This window comes from Haplochromis burtoni, unplaced genomic scaffold (assembly GCF_018398535.1).
Source record: "Haplochromis burtoni strain Fernald_Lab_line unplaced genomic scaffold, NCSU_Asbu1 Contig_155, whole genome shotgun sequence".
NCBI lineage: Eukaryota > Metazoa > Chordata > Actinopteri > Cichliformes > Cichlidae > Haplochromis > Haplochromis burtoni.
The window spans coordinates 1,169,164-1,188,794 of NW_024582516.1; the positions used below are offsets into that span (position 1 = coordinate 1,169,164).

At 39.4% G+C, this 19,631-nt stretch overlaps 2 protein-coding genes across 4 annotated transcripts; both read left to right on the forward strand.

Moving 5' to 3' along the window:
• Nucleotides 1-166: 166 nt before the first annotated feature.
• On the forward strand, nucleotides 167-9,604 carry yme1l1a (YME1-like 1a). Of its 2 annotated transcripts, none has more exons than XM_014336733.2 (18): nucleotides 167-416; nucleotides 970-1,089; nucleotides 2,759-2,927; nucleotides 3,025-3,126; nucleotides 3,742-3,851; nucleotides 4,666-4,816; nucleotides 4,938-5,045; nucleotides 5,441-5,614; nucleotides 5,745-5,897; nucleotides 5,984-6,116; nucleotides 6,205-6,267; nucleotides 6,551-6,663; nucleotides 6,840-6,995; nucleotides 7,125-7,276; nucleotides 7,365-7,491; nucleotides 7,985-8,058; nucleotides 8,556-8,642; nucleotides 8,732-9,604. In XM_014336733.2, exons 1-18 carry the CDS (start codon nucleotides 381-383, stop codon nucleotides 8,900-8,902), a joined length of 2,199 nt encoding a protein of 732 aa, XP_014192219.1. In that variant the 5' UTR covers nucleotides 167-380; the 3' UTR covers nucleotides 8,903-9,604. The 2 variants fall into 2 exon arrangements, with proteins under 2 accessions (XP_014192219.1, XP_005932156.1); XM_005932094.3 differs by having other exon boundaries at nucleotides 4,938-5,021.
• A 93-nt stretch (nucleotides 9,605-9,697) lies between these two features.
• On the forward strand, nucleotides 9,698-19,631 carry pks1 (polyketide synthase 1). Of its 2 annotated transcripts, XM_005932093.3 has the most exons (6): nucleotides 9,698-10,512; nucleotides 10,630-10,783; nucleotides 11,900-12,060; nucleotides 12,158-12,361; nucleotides 12,450-12,631; nucleotides 12,722-19,631. In XM_005932093.3, the coding sequence occupies exons 1-6, from the start codon at nucleotides 10,455-10,457 to the stop codon at nucleotides 18,200-18,202; spliced, it is 6,240 nt and encodes a 2,079-aa protein (XP_005932155.1). In that variant the 5' UTR covers nucleotides 9,698-10,454; the 3' UTR covers nucleotides 18,203-19,631. The 2 variants fall into 2 exon arrangements, with proteins under 2 accessions (XP_005932155.1, XP_042080830.1); XM_042224896.1 differs by lacking the exons at nucleotides 12,450-12,631; nucleotides 12,722-19,631 and having other exon boundaries at nucleotides 12,158-12,434.

Here is a 19,631-nt window from a genome sequence, read left to right on the forward strand (position 1 = left end):
AAAATTAAATAGAAAAATTAATAATAACTGCTACGCTTTTTTTACTGTAAGGCACCTGATGCAAGTGAAGATTTATTTTGTCATTTCTATGCATTATAAATTAATTTTAATGAGTTCAATGAAACAATCGCAATGATGCAAGCATCACCCGGTAGTAGTTCTTCTTTACGTCATTTTGTAGTCCGCTTGACCTCAGATGCCGGGGGATCCATTTGGCGTTGTTAGCTGAAAAAAAAGTTGTGTAACTGTTGAAAGTTGTGTAACAAGGAAAACCAAAAGGACGCCCCTTTCGGGAGGACGCATTCATTTGGGTTATATAGAGGGTCTGTCCTTACAAACCAGCCCTCCAAAGTTCGTTTTTGTAGCATCCATCGGCAAAAATGTTTTCGCTGTCTTCGTCATTTCAACCACAGCAGGTAAGCCGACTAGATAGCGGTTTATTGACTTGGCTAGCTCATGTGTGTTCTTCTCGGAGTGAATTTAGTCTTTAGTTGTAAGTTAGTGTTTATTTTAGGACTGTTATGGGAGTTATATCGACATGTAGCTCTGCTGCCTGTTGCTTATTTGACCCCCTTTTCCCCTTTAGCTCGCCTAGTGTTAGCAAGAACATTACTCTAGAATAAGCCTATGCTTACGTCACGCTGTCACCCTGTGTCGGTGCGGAGACGAGCGTGATATGTGAGGTTTCGGTCGTGACTTTACCCAGAGATACGTGAAGGAAAATTTAGGTTAATTTAAACAAAGTATTTGAAAAAATCATTCAAAGAGTAGAGGTTACGTAACTCGTCTGCCGTATGTGGGCCAAACCACTCTATGTGCAGAATAACACTGACATAACAGTCCTGACTACGCTGGAAGTCTCATTTAAAAACAAAAAACAAGTAGAATGGGAAACGTTAAATGTACATGCAGAAAATGTGAGGTGCTATGAGAGTGTTTTAAGCTACTGCTGTTCTTGTGTCTTCCCAGATGATAGTGCCTCTCAGCCAGCTCATCAATGCCCTCCACTCTCTGAAGAATTCAGCCACAGCTTCAATCCAGGCTCTTCACAAAGACTTCAATCCAGAGCACAGTGCATTTCTGAGAGAGGTGAGATCCATCTCCTGAGGATAGTAGCTGATGGTGACATAGTACATGTTTTGTTACAGTGGACTATCTAAGGTAAACCACAGATCTGTTGATGGCGACTTTATGGAAGTATGTTTATGAGTATAAACTTTATTGAATCTTCACTACTCTTAATGGCCGCACACTATATTATACTGTACCATAGTAATGTGTCTAAGTAAAGGATATATGTCTTTGTTCACTGTTTTAACGATCATTGCCTTGTCCTTATGGATCAGGTTGCTCCTCAGAAAATAGGTCATAGCTTATTTTGCAACAAGCGACTAAGGAAGACCACGGGTCTGACTGTCCATAGAGAAAATTTTAAAGGATTTCTCCACTCTTCTAATGAGGAAGTGAAAGAGGCTAGATCTTCTTATTTCAGTAATTTCATGAATCATAATAGGAGTGATCCTCTACATCAACATGCTCTGATAAAGTGTCAAAGTAGTCTGCTTGTAAATCGATGTTTGAAAAGGGCAGTGGACTTTCCATGAAAAGTCTCCCTGTTTCTATGAAGACAATAACACTAAAAGTCTTGGTTACCAAAATTGGAAAAAGAAAACCCTCATCATCCTCGTTAGAGATTTTACCTGTTTGGGACTCTTCTCTGGCTCTGCATTAGACAGGTTTTCCTCATATTTATCTGACTGGGCTTTCTCTGTTAGGTTGAATATATTCTCCTTTAACACTGTTTCTCTAACCTGTGAGCTGCAAGGCTTAATCCTGGGTCCATTATTGCCTTTCGTTCTACATTCTTCCTTTAGCTGGCATTATTAGATTTGTTTTTTTCTGAAAACCTTCATCATTTTCATGCCAGTAAAATGCATATACAGCTGAATTTCAAGCCTTATCAGCTGGATAGATTGTCCAACCTAACTGAATGTTTATCCGGATAAGTTACTGGATCTCCAGTAATTACTTTGCTATGTATTCCAAAAACACAGAGGCTGTGATTATAGTTCATTGTGTTGCTTATCTGCTAAGTCCAGTCTTCATAATCTTGGTGTTATATTTGATTCCTCTCTGGGCTTTGACTCACATGCAACATCTACTTTGACGTACCTGTTTTGTTTTTTCAATTTAAGGAGTATTTCTAAATTGCAAGGTATAGTTTTCTCAGATGAACTTGAGAAAATGTTATGACTCCAGCTGATACAAAATGCTGATATATCCTAGTAAGCAAGCTTGTGTTACTCCTGTTTTATACTCCTTACATTTGTTCTCAGTTTATTTTAGAATAAAGAGCACTATCTAAACTTCTTCTTAAACACGCTCTTGCTCACAGTCTGAGATCCTAGGCTCAGAATTTGTTTGTTGTTCCTCAGGTGAGATTGAAGACTGGAGGCTATTGCATTTTTATTGTGACTATTTCTCATTTTTATTTATTTTTCTGTGTCATCTTTACTTATGTACTTACTTACTTTTAGGTGATCAGCAGGGCAATATGGCCAAAAGTATTTATCACGATATGATAATATAATATGTGAACAAAGGCACTGCGCACCTGCGTTTTACCCATATTCTATCACGATATTTCATTTTCTTATTGTTGCCTAACATTATACTGGTATTACCGTGAACAGTATGATATGGCCCAGCCCTACCTTAGAGTTGTAGATGACCTACCTTTGCTGTCCTTCACTTAAAGCCCAGTGTGAGTCTGAAGGATCTGGGTCTGTCCGAGCTCAGGGCGAGTCAGCTGGACGAGCTCGTCAGCAGGTTACTGCCTACACCGGGACCAGAAGAGCCTCCCGCTGTTCCTTCGATATGGAGAACGAGCCACGTTTCTGCAGACAGCTTCTTTCACAACAAGCACGGTGAGCAGCTCAGTCGAGCTTTATTTATTTAACCAGATGTTTTAATGTGAAACAGACCTTGAGATTTTTTTCTCTTTTTGTACGATTTGTCTCACAGGGTTCTCACACAGGAATTTGGGGCTTTTTGGCTCACGATTATTCCACAGACAATACCACAGCCCACTAAGACAAGCTTGCTCAGAACTACAGTTTTTGCCTGGTAAGAAGCTGACGTTATACAAACTTAGTGGCATTAAAGCCCCTTTCAGGCATGCACTCCTTTCCATTTATCTGAAGGCACCTGAGCTTTTTTGGCCTCATGCCTGAGTGAAAAGTCAAAACACAATCTTACAATTTATACAGGTCCAATATACATGTTCTGTATATGCTCTTCGTTACGTTGCTTAGCTCTGAAAAAGCAGTCTTGGTTTAGGCCTTCAATAGCAGTAAGACGGAAAAAGCAATTTGGGGCTATCAATGGCTCCACTGGATGGCTTTCACTGTCCTTAACACTCAGTTTCACTTTACAACAAACAGGTTCTGTTTGTTATGAGTTGGTCTTCACAGCAGGGCCTGAGCTAAAGCACAGCCACCAATGGGACCCCTATATAAACAGCAATACCGTGCTGCACACAAACTATGCTGTTTTGCAACGACACTGGCAATGATTACATTTTCAAAAGTGTAGTTACATGCGATTAGAGCACAGCTAGACTTACTTATGATAAACAGCTGTCATTTTAACAGACTGAAGAAGCCAGAAATGTTATATACCCCATGTCTGAAAAAGGTTAAAGATACTTGACATATAGTCACATGTTTTCTGTCTGTGTAGTATGGGTCCAAAGTCGCGGTTTCAAGACACTTCGACCAAGGACCAGACGGGCGGAGTCTGGTTATGACGGTCCCGTGGAATCTGAAGCCTACACTCCAGGCTTCATGAAGGTATGCCACCACACGACTGATGTATCTGTTGCACTGTTATGAATACAGACTGTTGGTTAATCCAACATAAATTCTGTATTTACTGAATAAGCATTATTTCTCGGACACTGCACAGTTAGTTATGCAGTTAGAATGAACAACATACCGTAGTTTTCGGGTCATAAGCCGCTACTTTTTCCCCACACTGTGAACACTGTGGCTTATACTGACGTGCGGCTAATGCATATTTTCTTTCATGCGGCCAAAAATATTTTGCCTGGTAACAGTAGACCAATAAAATTGATAAGTAGTATATATACGGTATTTATTTTTACCGGTTAAGAGACGTTGTAATGTTGTTTGTGCACTGTTCTGTAAAAAAACCATAAGCAACGTAATTTGTGTGTTACCGATACGTACGTATACTTAAAGGTAGCCGTGTTACAGGCGCTGTTCGAGGAAAAAAAGCATTTGCAGTATGTATTTTTGTACCATAACGTTTATGTTTCCATGTTTATGTTACCTTATGGATTAAATTAAACGTTAAAAATCCTCACGTGTAATATTTCTGTGTAAATATCTCATATTACAAGTGCAACGCATACGGCTTAAAATCCGGTGCGGCCTGTACAAGTACAAAATTGATTTTCTTTCTAAAATTAGAGCATGCGGCTTTTAATCAGGTGCACTCTGTAGTCCGGGATTTACGGCACTTTGACCCTTTAGCTCGTTCTACAACTTGACCAAGTCGTTGCAGATTTTAAGTTGCTATTTGAAGCACACATTTAAAAGAGGGGGGAAAGCAGATTTACATGTCTACTTTTTTCCCTCTCAGGGATTGCTCTTGAAAGAAAAAGGAGTCGAGGCGCATTCTTTGGACCAAGTGATACAACAAAAAAACCTTCCAGAAAACCAGCAGGAGGCTTTCAAGACGGGTTTCACTGAGGGGTTCATGAGGTCTCAAGCTTTGACTCAGAGAACACAAGGCATGTGGTCCAGACAAAGACACACTTACCTGTTTTTCATTATAACAGTTGGTGGCAGTGCTGAGCTGAGTACAAAGATGAAGATTGGTGATTTGTTTTTTTTGTCTGTTATGTTTTACAGACTCGCTGAGGAGAACCAGGTTGATCCTCTTGGTCCTCCTCCTCATTGGTATTTATGGCCTCTCAAGAACCCCGTTTCTCTCCGGTAAAGGCCCCTTTTCTGATGCTGGTTTGTTTCAGTCTTCATTCTTTAAGCTTTCAAATTAAATCGTAATCCTATATGCACACTGCCTGCTGATTTACACCTTCCAAGGGTGCAAAAGCATTAGAAAAGAAGTGTTTCACTTAATGTTCACCAGATTTTCAGCTTAAATATTCATATATATATTTATGTATTTATTACAATAATGTACTAGTGCGCATGTAGGGTTTGACAGATTATTTTGGTGCATGATACTGCGCTTTAACATGTAAATATCTATACAAACTATTTTTTATTTCATTACTGTGTTCGTGCTTTATGAATAACTGGTAGAAAATAAATGTGTGCTGCAGGAAACAGCTGTTACTGTCAGACATTGCAAATATGTATTTATTGAACTGATTATTTTGGGGATCTCGTAGTGAGGTTCCGCACCACATCCGGTCTTGACTCTGCAGTCGACCCCATCCAGATGAAGAATGTGACATTTGAGCATGTCAAAGGAGTGGAGGAGGCAAAGAGCGAACTGCAAGATGTTGTTGAGTTTCTGAAAAACCCACAGAAATTTACCGTTTTGGGTGGAAAGCTGCCAAAAGGTATCGATGCTGCTAATTCTTTTCATCACTTTTTACTGATCATTAAGAAAATGCAGTGAATTGAATAGGGTGGGTTTTTTTTGTTTTTTTGGGGTTTTTTTCTTATGCGTTTCTGTTTGGGTCTCCTCAGGGATCCTGCTTGTTGGTCCCCCAGGCACAGGAAAGACTCTGTTGGCACGAGCCGTGGCCGGAGAGGCCGATGTTCCTTTTTACTACGCCTCCGGATCGGAGTTTGATGAGATGTTTGTGGGCGTTGGTGCGAGCCGAATCAGGAACCTTTTCAGTAAGCTTACTGGATGTGAGAAATTTTAGTTACACTTAAAATTGTATTTTAAAAACGAATATAACCTCTATTTTTGTGTTTTGCAGAAGAGGCAAAAGCCAATGCTCCCTGTGTCATCTTCATTGATGAGCTGGACAGCGTAGGTGGAAAGAGAATAGAGTCCCCTATGCATCCTTACTCCAGACAAACCATCAACCAGCTGCTGGCTGAAATGGATGGGTCAGTGTTAGTTAAACTGAATAGAGTGATAAGTGGTGTAGATACCTTAAATTTACAGTTGCTAATGTTTTGTTTTGCTCTTTTACAGATTTAAACCAAATGAAGGAGTCATTGTTATTGGTGCTACAAACTTTGCTGAAGCGTTGGATAAGTATGTAAACATTTAGGATGAAATGCTTTTTATGTATGCCATAAACATGTTAAGTTTTTTGTAAAGTGACAGTAAAATGAAACCATTTTTTAGCATTTACTATCAGAGGTAGTTATTGTGCAGTTATGCAGCTTCTGATGAAACACATTCGTTTTACAGATATTAGTAAGACGTTTTGAGTGTCGTTTTGCGATAGTTTTAAGTAGTATTTGTTCTCCTAAATAAAACTTCAACAGAATAAACTTCTATGTACTAATTATTGCTGCTTTGCATCACTCTTTAGCGCTCTGGTTCGACCAGGAAGGTTTGACATGCAGGTGACGGTCCCTCGCCCTGATGTGAAAGGCCGCACAGAGATTCTCAACTGGTACCTCTCCAAGATCAAAGTAGACCCAGGTAGGTCTGGGTGTAAAGTATTCAACAATATTAAGGATATCTCTAACTACCTTTTTTTTTCTCCTATTATCCTTCTCTGCTGGAGCTAAGCCTGAGAAGAAACCTGTGTTTGCCATTTTTCTAAATGACGCCATTGTCTTTGATCACCTTTACAAACACTGTTTGTTCTTTCCCAGCCATTGATGCAGAGATTATTGCCCGAGGCACAGTGGGCTTCTCGGGGGCCGAGCTCGAGAACCTGGTCAACCAGGCAGCCCTGAAGGCAGCAGTGGACGGGAAAGAGATGGTCACAATGAAGGACCTGGAGTTCGCTAAGGACAAGATCCTCATGGGTAAATGAGTGATCACGGTGCAGCCCACAGCACTACATTTCACATTACACTGATCACCTGTACATTATTAAGTGAGGAGACAGGAACACCATCATGATTATTTCTTTATGTTTCCATTTCACATTTCAGGCCCTGAGAGGCGGAGTGTTGAAATTGACAAGAAGAATAAGACCATTACCGCATACCACGAGTCCGGCCATGCCATTGTTGCCTATTACACCAAAGATGCAATGCCCATCAATAAGGCTACTATCATGCCTCGAGGACCAACTCTGGGCCATGTGAGCTTTTGTTACAGTTTTGCAGTATTGTACGTATTTCTGCTGGGATTGTTTTTTTTGTTTTTTAATAAAGCATGCCGTGTTTTAGGTGTCGATGCTTCCAGAGAATGACCGCTGGAGCGAGACACGAGCCCAGCTGCTGGCTCAGATGGACGTCAGCATGGGCGGCCGAGTAGCAGAGGAGCTCATCTTTGGGAACGATAACATCACCACAGGTACGAGACACAGAGGGACTGATTGGTAGGACATGATTCATAAATATAAAATGCTTGAGCTATGAATAGTATTTTATGATTATAACATTTAAAGGTTTATCAGGTTAACACCTGATTTTTGGTCAGAGGGCCCGGTGGCGCCAGTCCTGCAGCCTCGCCTCTGTCAGTGCGCCCCAGGGTGGCTGTGGCTACAATGTAGCTTGCCATCGCCAGTGCGTGAATGTGTGTGTGAATGGGTGAATGACTGAATGTAGTGTAAAGCGCTTTGGGGTCCATGGGGATTAAGTAAAGCGCTATACAAATACAGGCCATTTACCATTTAACACCCTGGGATTTTTCTTTTTTCCAAGTATAAATACACTTATTTGTGTGCTTTTATCAACATAAGAAAATTAATTTGTGTGGTTTGAAGAAGTTCTTATAAATTACTAGTCTCTAGTCTTACGCTCTGATTGTTTGGAAGATGACAAAAAAACGTTGTTAACCATTTCAGGTGCCTCCAGCGACTTTGATGGTGCAACCAAAATCGCAAAATTGATGGTGACCAGATTCGGCATGAGTGACAAGGTGAGAATTTAGACTTGTGTGGCAGATGATCCCTGTGGGGTTTTTTTTTTTTTGTTTGTTTGTTTTGTTGTCTGTTTTTTGTTCCAATCAGCATTTAAGGACTTAGCAGTGCTGATCTGGGCTTTAACTGTACATACTGCTGCAGACGTACGTCTTTATTTACAGTAAGATACAAGTTATGAAGCCATACACAACAATTGTCCTCAGTCAATTTATGTCAGCCAAACTTTGTTATATTAAAAGCAAACACAGTAGCACATCTACAGCTACTGTATTGAATGAATTAATCTTGAAGTTAATACAAATCTGTAATAGAAGAAGAACAGGGGAGTGGACCTAAAAACTGCAGTCTCTAACATTACTGTGTCATTGGGTGTAATTACACACAGCTCAGTGAAAAGCCCTTTGTAACTCGCTTTCCAGTAATCACTAGCTACAAGTGGTCGATGCATGAGAAGACCCATTGTTCATTCATCTTGGTTATGTGTTTGTTACAGCTCGGTGTCATGACCTATGGAGACATTTCAAAGCAAAGCCCCGAAACACAAGCAGCCATTGAGCAGGAAGTCAGAGCTTTACTAAAGGTGAGCAAAATATGTGTCTTTTAAAAATAATAATTAGAATTTTTTTCTATTCTATTTCTCAAAATGTTTTTTCTCTCTCTTTTATTTAGGACTCATATGAACGGGCTAAGGATATCCTCAAGACTTACAGTAAGGAGCACAAGAAGCTGGCTGATGCCCTCCTAACATATGAAACTCTGGACGCCAAAGAGATCCAGATGGTGCTGGAGGGCAAATCACTGGACCACTATAGACCTCAGCAGCAGCAGCAGGCGTTGTAGACTCATACATATATATATGCACAACTGTGCAATCAAGCACAGGCCTTTGGGAGGCCTTGTTTTGTTTGTATCCCTTTTATTGTCAATGTGATGATGACACTGAAACAATCATCAACGCTTTGATACGTCTCATCATTTACTTTCCTTCAGTGATTTGTAAATCATCTCAGTTTAACTGTGTGAAAATAACTATTTGTTCTCCCCAAAAAGTCACAAAGATGGTTTCATTCAGGGCATTTTTTTCTTTCTCAGCTCTCACAGGGAGAGAAAAACAAAACCTCAGCAGCGGTTTATGCACCAAGGTCATATTTCGTCTCATATGAATTTGTTTGCCGTCAGATTTTTCTCCCATATTTGTACTAACCAGTGATCACAATGGGACCTTAAAGTACCTTAAGCTGGAAAGTACCTTTTGGCTATGACCAGGCACAGGTGCTACTGCTGTTCATTGTTGAACTCTTCAGGTTAGAGGTTTTCTTTCTTTTCTTTTCTTTTTTTTAATATGCTTGCATTTACCATATACATATCTATTTTCCTTTGTTCTTATTTATTGAAGTGCCCAAAGGTAAGACCAGCTGTAGCTGATAAATGAGAAGTTGTGTATATACTGTAAGCTTGTAAACGAAATGCATTGGTGCTTCTGTTTGTGTCTTTAGATTAAAGCCTTCATAAAGCTCAAATAAAGATTCCTCTTACAAATCAGCCCTGATTCTTCTTTTGGGGTTTGTTTGTTTGTTTTGTGGTTCTTAAAACAAGTTGTAGCATTAACACATCATCACCTTATAAAACTGATAAAAAGGCCTTAATTATTAATATATACAACAAATAATATCTAATATATGTCTCTACATTGCTTAGAATTCAATATAATTCAGGTAGCAGAGTTTATTGAAGCCTTTTCCACTGTTATCTGTCATAGCTGAAAACAGGAGTGGAAATTTACCTCAATCAAAATATTCGTAAGAGCTAGAATACTAAACCAATCAGGTGAAAGACTGTAAAGTACTCCAAAGAACTGATGGGAATTTCAGGTCAATATTAGTGATGGTTTATAGATTTTAAATAGTGCTTTAAACCATTAAGTATGTGTGATATCACAGTGAAATTGACAAATGTTTACAGCACCTTGTTGAATCTAGACTAAAGTGGCTGATGAGTGTATTTTCTAATGTTACACAGTGTCAAAGAACATCATGCTTTTGGAAATGCAGACAAAATGACAAATCAGATTATTTAATCTACTGAGTGGCACATTTCTAACATTGCATCTTCTGTTGGCCAGTTAACAGGAGCAAAGGCTTAATTATGGCTGCGGTTAAATTACCTTCAACCTGCCATTAGTGTCTTAAGTTCCAGGTGACTCTGGGGGAGAGGCTAAGAGACTAAGACACTGTCCTATTGTTTCATCTATTTAAAAAGGCTGGTGCAACACTACTAGTTCTGACCAAAAGCAGCAACCAGTGCGAAACATTTACTATGAAGAAACTTGAAATTTCATTTTGTGTTTTCAAAAAAGCTCTCAGAGCAAGCTTATGATTGTCCCAAAGGAACAATGGAGGACGCTGATGATGACATAGCTGTTATTGGGATTGGATGCAATTTTCCCGGAGGTACGACTTCATTTTGACACCATTTAAAGCAATACTGAATATCTGCATTTTTTTTCTCCAAAGGTCGAAATTCTAAGATAATGTATACTCAGGTTGTTGTGATACTTTATATTTTAGGTGAGGGGGTGGACAGTTTCTGGAGGGTTCTGTTGGAGGGAAAGAGCTGTGTGGTGGATATTCCAGCTGAGAGGTTTGACACCACTCTTTGGTATGATGCAGAAGGTAACAAACCTGGGAAGATACAGACAACCAAAGCAGCTCTAATAGAAGGGTGAGTTTAAAAATGTTTTAACCACTCTTAATAAATGGCAAACTCATTGTTAATTTGTTATTAAGTTGTTAACGAAAAAAATTATTAGTATTCTTATTGATGTTGTTGCTTTTAGTTTGTTGGCAGTCAGTAATTACAATGTAATAAAATTATTAGACTGTTTATTCACAATTAATTGGTTAATTACTAATCATTTGTAAGCTTTGATGAAGTTGTGTATAAATACTGAATCACATATGTAACATTTATGAGTTTACGTTGTAAACTAATGGCTAGTTGGCTTGTAATTTAAAATGTTGTTATGTGTTATGTTTATATTCATATTTACAATGTTCATAATATAATAATTCATAACAAGCATTATAAAGATTATATTATTTTATTCATATATTTTATATATTTTTTATTGTGCTTTGATCTTATATTATTATATTATGTTTAGATGAGATCATAAAGCTGCAGCTTATATTTATGATACATCGTTAAATTGTTAAATGTATCAAATTTATTGATTACAATTTGTAAACCTTAAAGGACAATTATGAAGTTTAACCTGGTGGGTGTAAAACTTTGTCTTTTCTGGATGGGAAACAACTCATGGTTGTCCTTTGAGTTTGTATGACCTGAGTGCCTCCTTGCCTGCTAGTTAACAATTAACACACTTAAAAGCTGCTGTGTGGTGCACAGCCCTCAGAGTAAAGGACAGAAATAGGCTTAATCTAAGCCTTTCAGGACAAAAAAAAAGTGGATACAGTTGAAATTAGTAATGGCCTGTTTTTGACTTGCTTTGTTTTTGGTTTAACACAATGACAAAAATGTTTGGTAAAGGTCAACAAAAACATAATACAGTAACATTAATAAAATTTGTATGCAACAACAACAGCTTTGCATCAGAATGTAAATGGAAGTGTCTGTTGTTAGCTATGACACAATACAGGATTTTTAAAGTATTGTGTATAACACAAACTACTAACAAAGTGACATAAATTACAAATGACCAGTGATTAGTAAACTGTATTATTTCTTTGTTACCTACAATATATAAAAGTTTAATTAAGTTATTTTTTTTCTTTGAGATTTTTGAATTATGATGGATCTACTTATTTTATATTCTAGGTTTAATGAGTTTGATTACAAGTTTTTTGGTATTACTGAATCGGAGGCTGACTTCATGGACCCTCAGCAGAAACTTCTGCTGCAGTGTACCTACAGGGCATTAGAAGATGCAGGAATAGCTATGGAAAGCATCAGTGGAACCAGAACTGGTGTCTACATAGGTACTCTTGCTACCATCTATGATACATTAAAAATCCTAAGCAATTTTAAGAATCCAGCAATTTTAAGTCTGTTTTGATTGTGACTGTGCTGCTGCAGGTCTTATGAACAGGGATTATGAGATGCTCAGAAATAATAGCCCTGGCACAATAACCCACTACAATGGCACTGGGACGGCCATGAGTCTTGCAGCCAACAGGATTTCCTTCACCTTCAATCTGACTGGCCCTTCTTTTGCCATCGACAGCGCCTGCTCATCATCTTTGGTGGCTCTTCATGTAGCCAGCCAGGCTATAAAGCATGGTAATATACTTATGCTTGGCTGCCAAAAAAATCAACTATTGGATGATGTATAAAAATTTAATTATTTAATGACCTTTCTTTCAACCAGGAGACTGTGAAATGGCACTATGTGGAGGAGTTAGCTGTATAATTGAGCCGAAGGTATTTGTTGCCCTCAAACAGGCAAGCATGATCTCACCTGAAGGAACAAGCAAACCTTTTTCCGCCCATGCAGATGGCTATGGCAGGGGAGAGGGCTGTGGTGTAGTACTTCTCAAGCCTTTGAAACATGTAGGTTGATGATTTGATCTTTAGTGTCAAGTAGTTTTATATAATTGAGATACTATCCAGTCTTCTAATGATGTGACTTTCTTTGTCAAGGCTTTAAGAGACTGCAACAAAATATGGGGTGTTATCAGCAAGACAGCAGTCAATCAAGATGGGCACTCCGTCACTCCAATCACCAAACCCTCCATGGTTCAGCAAGAGGAGCTGCTGAGAAGAATCTACTCTAACTCCGACATCATGAACGTTCAATATATAGAGGCACATGGGACAGGAACCCTTGTTGGAGACCCAATAGAAGCGGGAAGCATCTCGAATGTCATTGCTAAACCCACTCGTTCTGAGACACTTCTGATTGGGTCTCTAAAGGGCAACATTGGACACACAGAATCTGCAGCTGGAGTTGCTGGACTCATTAAGGTACTGCTAATGATGAAGCACAGCACTATTGTTCCCTCAGTTTTCTACTCTGAAGATAGTTCAAGTATAGATGTAAAAGCCTTGAATCTGAGTATTCCAACTAAATCTGTTAGGTGGGAGACAAATGGGCCAATGGGAAGGGTGGTTGGGATCAACAGCTTTGGGTTTGGAGGTACAAATGCACATGTAATTGTAAGACAGTATACAAATGCTACAGTTCCCTCTCCAACACCGAAAGACTGTACAAAAGTCTTTGTCATATCTGCAGCGTCTGAGAAATCATTAAGCCTGTCCATCAGTGACACCCATGAAAGACTTTGCAGGAACCAGTCAGTTGATTTGCAGGCACTCTCATACACCTCAGCGTGCAGAAGAAGTCATTACAAACACAAATATAGGAAGGCCTTCCTAATATCTTCTCTCTCGGATTTAGAACACCAGTTAATGTCTGCACTGAAGGCTAAGGTTCAGGCAGTAAGGTCTAACATCCAGGTAGTCTTTGTGTTCTGTGGAAATGGGATTGCCTACAAGGGGATGTGCAGGCAGCTAATGAGTAAGCTTCCTGTTTTCAGTGATAAGGTGAGAGAAATTGAGACTCTCTTCCAGAGTCATGGATCTTTCAGCATGAGTAGATGGCTTTCTAGTGAGCATGATAACAATGATTTCAATGAGCCAAATGTTGTGCAACCTCTTCTATTTGCGATTCAGGTCAGCATTGCTACTCTTTTGAAACACTGGGGTATTAAACCTGATGCTGTGCTTGGTCACTCAGTTGGAGAGGTTGCTGCTGCTCACTGCTCAGGTCTCTTGTCTCTGGACAATGCTGTCAAGGTGTTGTACCACCGTAGTACTCTCCAGGGCAAAGTCAAAGGAGGGAAAATGCTCGTGGTTGGCAATGTGGCTGTAGATAAGGTATTAAAAATTCTTCCAAACTTTACTGGGAAAATTAGTGTAGCTGCTTTTAACAGCCCTCAGTCCTGCACTCTGTCAGGAGATGCTGATGCCATAGACACCCTCCATGAGAGGCTGAAGAGCATCTTTAAAGATGAAACTCTCTTCCTTCATGTCTTAGATGTTCCAGCAGCCTACCATAGCCATATGATGGATCCAGTATTAGAGGACATTAAGAGAAGAATAGATGTTTTAGATACCAACAACATAGAGTGCAAACTGTTTTCAACAGTGACTGGAGACAAATGTTCAGATGGTGATTTCAGCTCAGGCACATACTGGGCCAAGAACATCCGAGAGCCTGTTTTATTTGAACAAACGCTCCGTGCTGCCATCAAAGACAAGTCGACAAGGGGAAATGTGGTCTTTGTGGAGATTGGACCTCGTAGGGCTCTCCACAGGAACATATGTGAGACCCTGGGCAATGATACCGTAGTTCTTCCTACCGCAAACCCTGATAAGGATTATGGCACAATCCTCTCAACAGTGGCAAAGCTATTTGAACTTGGCATGAATGTGGACTGGCATAAGCTATACAGGGGTTTGGAGACATTGCCCACAGCTCTTCCAGTCTATCAGTTTGACAACACAAAGAAAGACCTGAATTTTGAATCCGTGCGGAAAGGTGATGAGCATTCTTCCTTTACTCCCCATACACTCATATCCCAGATAAAGAGGGATAACAAAGAGTTCATGAGCAACCTCTCTTCAGAGACCGTGCCATACCTTTGGGAGCATAAAAACAACAGCATTTCCATTGTGCCGGGTTCATTTTATGTCGAACTAGCTTTTGCCTCTGTGATGGCAAGTTTTAAGCCACGAAAAACTATTACCCAGCTCCATCTCAGTGTTAGATTTGAAAGTGTGTTAACACTCAACTCACACTCTCAACAACTGAAAGTGAGAGTAGAACATGGAGAGGAGGGGGGCTCATTTGCAATAGAGTCCTCTAATGCAACGCATGCCTCTGGAAGGTACACATATCAAGATATCAAGCCATTGTTAGAGGAATCAAACATTTGTCCTCGAATGATCTTCCAACGGTGCAAGTTGGTTTGGACGAGAAATGAGATCTATTCAATTCTTTCTCAAGCAGGATTTGAGTATGGCCCTCTTTTCAAACAGCTTGATAATGTGCATTTTGGGGATGAATTCAAGGAAGCTGTGATGGAAATTCAAGTCCCTGGTGATCTTCTGAAACATCTTCATGACTATTTTATTCATCCTGTGCTGCTTGACTATTTTCTGCAAATGACTGCTATGTTAGCAATGGGACAGCTAACAGTCAAGCAGGGATTCCCTTCAGGTATTACAGATATAGTCATATCAGCACCACTGCAGGAAGAAATGATTATGTACTTGCGAGCAACTCAAGAAACTCCTGACTATACTGATGTGTGCGGTTGCTTTTCCACAAGAGAGGGCAACGTATTAGTGGAACTTAAGGGGGTCAGGATTTCATTCGTGGGCTGCAGCTCAAATGTTTCCCAGTCACTGTTCTTCCAAAATGAAGCAGATGCTGTTGAAGAAGAATTGCAAAATGGCAAAATAAGAGCAATTGTTTTTGAAGATAACCTCTGTATTGCTAAAGGACTTGAGCCATATTTGCACCCAGAATCAATCACTGTGGAGAGCAAAGAGCACTTGAAGGCATACCAAGTTCAAAATTTAGTGCTCCAGTGTCTCACCAGCAGAGTGGATGTGGAAAATATTCTCTTCCTTTGGGGTGTTGATAACCTCACTCATCTTTCATCTGAAAAGATGCTGGACTGCTTGATGACTTGTTGTGAGATTTTTCGCCATATTGTTCTGGCTGTGAAAGAGAGCAAACGCTCATGCTCTGTCCATGTCATTACTTACAGATCATCAGAAATGTGTGTGGACCATGTCAGCCCTGGTTTTGCACTTTCTGGTATGATAAGGGCTTGTGCAGCAGAGTTGGCAGATCTTTCTTTTCAGCTGATTGACCTTGCTTCTGTGACCAGTGAAAACATACAAACACTTGCTCAGGTAATAAACACCTGCAGACACCAAGAGGTTTGGATCAGTAAAGGGAAGGCAGCAGTAACAAAAATGGCACGGACCAGATTGACAGATAAAGCTTTGTTTGATGGTGAAACACATTCAGTGAATCCAAGAGACTTTGTTCTACACAGTACTGATCCATACAGTATAGCCCATTTGTCTGCCACCCACTGTGACACTAATGGAAAAGCTCTCCAAGAGAAGACAGCTGAAATTCAGCTAATCAGTGTTTGCCTGCATTCATCAGATTACTTCCCTGTGACCACTTCTCAACTGATCTTTGGTAAGGCAATGTACTGGAACAAGCATACATCACTGAATCACAGACTTCTGGCTCTAGATTTCAGTGGCATTGTCACAGCTGTGGGGAAAAATGTCAATAATCTGAGAGTTGGAGACCATGTTGCGTCATGTTACCCAGTTCATGCCACCTCAAAAATTGTAATTCCTGAAGCAGTGTGCTACAACATTAAGACATTTCCATTTCTAAAAGAGACTCCATGTGTGTCTTATTTCATACTGGCATGGGAGATCTTGCAGAGCATACTGTTTGAAGATAAAAAGCAGCACAGAAAGTTGACTATTGTTTCCCCGAACTCAGGCTCTGCTCTGACGAAGGTTCTGGCTCTCACAGCAACCAGGTCAGGCTGGAGTGTTTCCTCTCAGTCACATTTCACTGGAGAACCTCCATGTTTTGATGAGAGTCACGCATTCGTTCTTTTGCCACCATTTGATGCCGCTTGGCAGGAGATGTATGACAATGGGGCTCTTGAAAAACACATGATTTTCGTGTTTAGCAGTCATATGCCACCCTCAGTCTCAGACAGATTGTTTACTCCAAAGAGCGAACACATTCATGTGCATAAACTCGATGTGGACTATGTTCTCCAGAAAGCTTATCTACAAGCACGAAGCAGGAATATCTGCAACTGGTTAAAATCATTAGGCTTTGATACAGGATCTCTACCTCTAAGAAGGGAGTTGTATCTGTATTCAGACTCAAAAGTGTCCTGGTCCCGTACAAAACCTGAGTCCTATTTCACAACAGAGACAGTGCAGCAAATAGTTTTAGGCCATGAAGAATCGTGTAGCCTGGCATCTGAAATCCCTATGTTTGCAATGCCTAGACAACTCTTTAAACAAAGTTGTACTTATATCGTAACCGGTGGGCTGTCTGGTTTGGGTCTTGAGACAGTTAAGTTTTTGGCCCACAATGGTGGAGCTTGTATTGCAACTCTGTCAAGAAGAAGACCTTCTGATAAAACACAGTTTGAAATGGATCTCCTCCAGAAAAGATACAGGGTTGCTATCATAAACATCCAGTGTGATGTTTCTGTGATGATGCAGGTAGTTGATGCAATTTCAAAAATTGGTGAAACATTCCCTTGTTGCCCTATCAAAGGAGTGTTTCACAGTGCTGCAGTGTTGCACGATGCATTGATTGAATCTCTTGATGAGTCTCTCTTCAGAAAGGTGCTGCAGCCCAAAGTTTGTGGTGCTCTAAATCTTCATTATGCAACACTGCACAACAAACTGGACTTTTTTGTGTGCTATTCTTCCATCTCATCAGTCATTGGCAATGCCTCACAATGTAACTATGGTGCAGCCAATTCTTTCCTCGACCTGTTCTGCCATTATCGACGAAATCTCGGCCTATCTGCACAGTCCATCAACTGGGGTCCTTTGAACCTTGGTTTCCTGCTGAACAAAGATCATTTACAAAAGTTTCTAGAGGCAAAGGGGATGATGATAATGGATGTTTGTGAGGTTCACGAGACACTTAAAAAGAGTCTTTTGATGAACAGACCCCAACAGGTAATATGCAAATTCAGCTTTAAAAATCTCAGTATCCATGTCCTTTCGCAAAACGGGTCTCTCAGAAAGCGATTGTTACCTTTGGTAGAAATGGAGCTCAAAGATGAAGTACATAACAAACCTAAAACCCAAAGTTCTTCCACATATGAACATGTGAGGAATATTGTGAGTGAAATAATCAATGTAAGTGCAGAGGAACTGGATCATGACTCCAATCTGTGTGCTTTGGGGATTGACTCGATGTTAGCAATGACTCTGCAGAACAAGATTTTCCAGGAGACAGGCGTAAATATACCTTTGGTTGTAATACTGGACCCAAACAGTACACTTACCAGTTTGGTAACTAATGTGTTAAAGAGTGAATAATTAATTGCTATTCTATTACTACTGATGCCATTTTAACTAAACAGTTACATTTGTCTAACTTGTTAAATAAACCCCAGGCAGTGTTTTCAAAGATAGTTGGAGCTAATTAGCTAAAATAAATATTTACCCAGCTTCTAAACAAACCCTAAATTCCATTTCATTTTACTTTTCTACATTTATTGTATTGATTGTATGTATAGATTTTAAATGATGCTAAAGTCCATTAATTTGGGTTCCAGGGGAGTAAATGTCGTACATACATTGCTAACATCCTGCTAATGCACGAATGCACGCTTATCTAATGGTTTAGTACAGTACATCCTGTCCCCATGGCACATGTGTCTGAATAAATGCTGCAACAGACTTTACAACACATCTTACAGTACATTTGTGTATAAAGCCTTGCTCACATATACACAGGTATTTTGGTAAATATAGGCTTTTCTTTATGTTTTGGCCTTTTGTCCACATGTAAATGGAATTTTAGGTCACTGAAAACTGAGCTTTCAAAACCCTCCTTTCAGAAACTCTGCTTAAGTGTGGACAAGGAAAATTAAGATTTTGTCTTCTTGCGTTTTTATGCCCCATTTTTGGACGTCACACTTTGTGCTGTGTTATTCTTTGCAAGCTTCCGGTTTGCTGATTAACTTTGGCATAGTACTGAGAGTATATGACACGTTTTTTTGTTTTATGTGGACGGACATGTTTAAATATAAAAGTGGAAAAATCCCCATTTTAAAAATACTTTTGAACATGTAGACGTAGTTAAGAAGCAGCTAGTTGTGTTTATTATAAGTGAGCACTCTTAGATAGCTTCTGCTAAAAACTCTTCTGCTGCTTGTTTGCTTGAAACCAAAATATAATAAAAAATAATGACAAAACAAAACATAATAATTCTTTATCCCATGAGTATTACAGTCACCTTATAAGCGCTCTGTACAAGACTTGTTATGAGAACCTCGACTATTTGTTGTGATTACAAATTTCTTTAATTTGTTTCAGATCATAATTTAATTACTTTTTAATTACTTATTTTATTTTACTTTTTAAATTTGTATTTTCAAGAAATTAATAATCCTCCTTTGAAAACATTGCTTCATTATTTGGTGTTGTGTATTAAAAGCTTGACGAAGTTTGTGTCTAGTACTCTAAAACTGTTATGCCCTTTGTCATAGCTCCATTGTAATAATATTTTAAGTCTGCATAGCATTGATTATAAAGCAGTGAGTTACACATATTATGCCTATGATCTATGATGTATGTACATAAATAAATTAAAAAACAAAATGAGCTTAAATCTCTTTTAATTCAGCTTTGAAACGTAGGGTATTTGTGTCTAAGTGTACAAATAGATGACCTTTGCCATTGAAAGCTTTGCATATTGAAATGACTATGCCAGTTAGAAATGGTTCATGTATTATGTACCTTT